The sequence below is a fragment of the Zerene cesonia genome, chromosome 12, assembly GCF_012273895.1.
Source record: "Zerene cesonia ecotype Mississippi chromosome 12, Zerene_cesonia_1.1, whole genome shotgun sequence".
Taxonomy (NCBI): Eukaryota; Metazoa; Arthropoda; class Insecta; order Lepidoptera; family Pieridae; genus Zerene; species Zerene cesonia.
In genome coordinates this window covers 2,079,005-2,080,243 of record NC_052113.1, presented here as the reverse complement: position 1 = coordinate 2,080,243, position 1,239 = coordinate 2,079,005, and the positions used below count along the sequence as shown (strand labels likewise).

At 43.9% G+C, this 1,239-nt stretch overlaps 1 protein-coding gene across 2 annotated transcripts in view; it reads left to right on the top strand.

Annotated features, from left to right (window-relative positions):
• The window catches only part of LOC119830772 (tripartite motif-containing protein 2-like), a 15,462-nt gene that overhangs the window by 9,496 nt on the left and 4,727 nt on the right, over nt 1-1,239 (top strand). For both annotated transcript variants that reach the window (XM_038353906.1, XM_038353907.1), the window contains exons 7-9: nt 369-479; nt 779-864; nt 1,073-1,231. In XM_038353906.1, coding sequence (XP_038209834.1) covers nt 369-479; nt 779-864; nt 1,073-1,231 — 356 coding nt within the window. The remainder of the gene's footprint in view (nt 1-368; nt 480-778; nt 865-1,072; nt 1,232-1,239) is intronic.

Sequence of the window (1,239 nt, the reverse complement as noted above, 5' to 3'; positions counted from 1 at the left end):
ACACACACGCGCGCACTCAGATGTGGCGATACGAAAAAAAAACACAATTCATCAAATATCTCATTTGGCTCGCAGCGCTGGCATGATATATGTCAAGTTGTAGAAACAAGCTAAGGTTTAAAAAAGAAGTCATTGTCATTGTACCACGACGGGCGAACTCAACTAGCCTGGCCAGATAACGTTAATATCAGTATTTTGTTCATTATCAACCAAATACTGGGTTGCAGGCCAAGTGCGGCTTAGAGGATGTCATGTATCTGCTTCTATATAATATTATTTAACATGCCGGTTTCCTCACATTTGCCTTCACAGAGCAGTGATATGGCATCGATATGAACTCTAGGCTGTATACTTATATTCTGTCTTTATCATCAGATGTCCGAAACGTCGAGAGATCTACGTACTGGATGCTGGCAACTCACGGGTGAAAGTGTTGGACGACGAGACGCTTGCATTTAAAACCCATATCGTTAATGAGGGTAAGGTTCCCAACAATTAATATTCAGAAAATTTTCAGTATATCAAGTTCGATAAATAAGTTAATCTTAAATACAGATCACTATGTAAGACAACTGACAGATTCCCAATTGTACTGTATTTTCTTTTTGTGTTTGTTGGCTAATAATTTTTGACTAGGTGAACCGATTTTGTTGATTATATTTTATTACGTGAAAGCTATATAATATATTTTTACAACAAAAAATGTATGTAGGTAACATATATTCTTATAGATTTTAACTACATTTGATTAAAAAAGTATAAGAAATGTCTTTATTAGGCTTGGCCGGTCGTAGCTGCACGGGCATCGCGGTCACAGAAGATGGCGTTGTCGCCGTCAACTGGCGAACCCGAACTGTCACTGAGGTAATTGCGCTTACTCTTTTATTGTTTCTATATATAAAGTCAATCCGCCCTGACTCTGCATGCGTGAGCAAAGGGAGAGAGTGTGTGCGTGTTATTATATGTTTCATTTACATTAATTTGACGTTGGAAGCGCGTAAACACGATAACGATAACGATAACGGCATAATAACGATGTAACGGCGCGTGTGGTGGGTGGTGGGTGGCGCAGGTGAACATCGACGGCGCGACGCTGCGCACCATCAAGTCGGAGCGGCTGGTGGAGCCGGTGTGCGTGGCGGCGCACGCGGCCTCGCGCCGCCTCGCCGTCGCCGACAACGGCGCGCGCTCCGTCTTCGTGTTCGACGCGCGCGGCCGCCTCGAGCGGGAGGTGAGCGA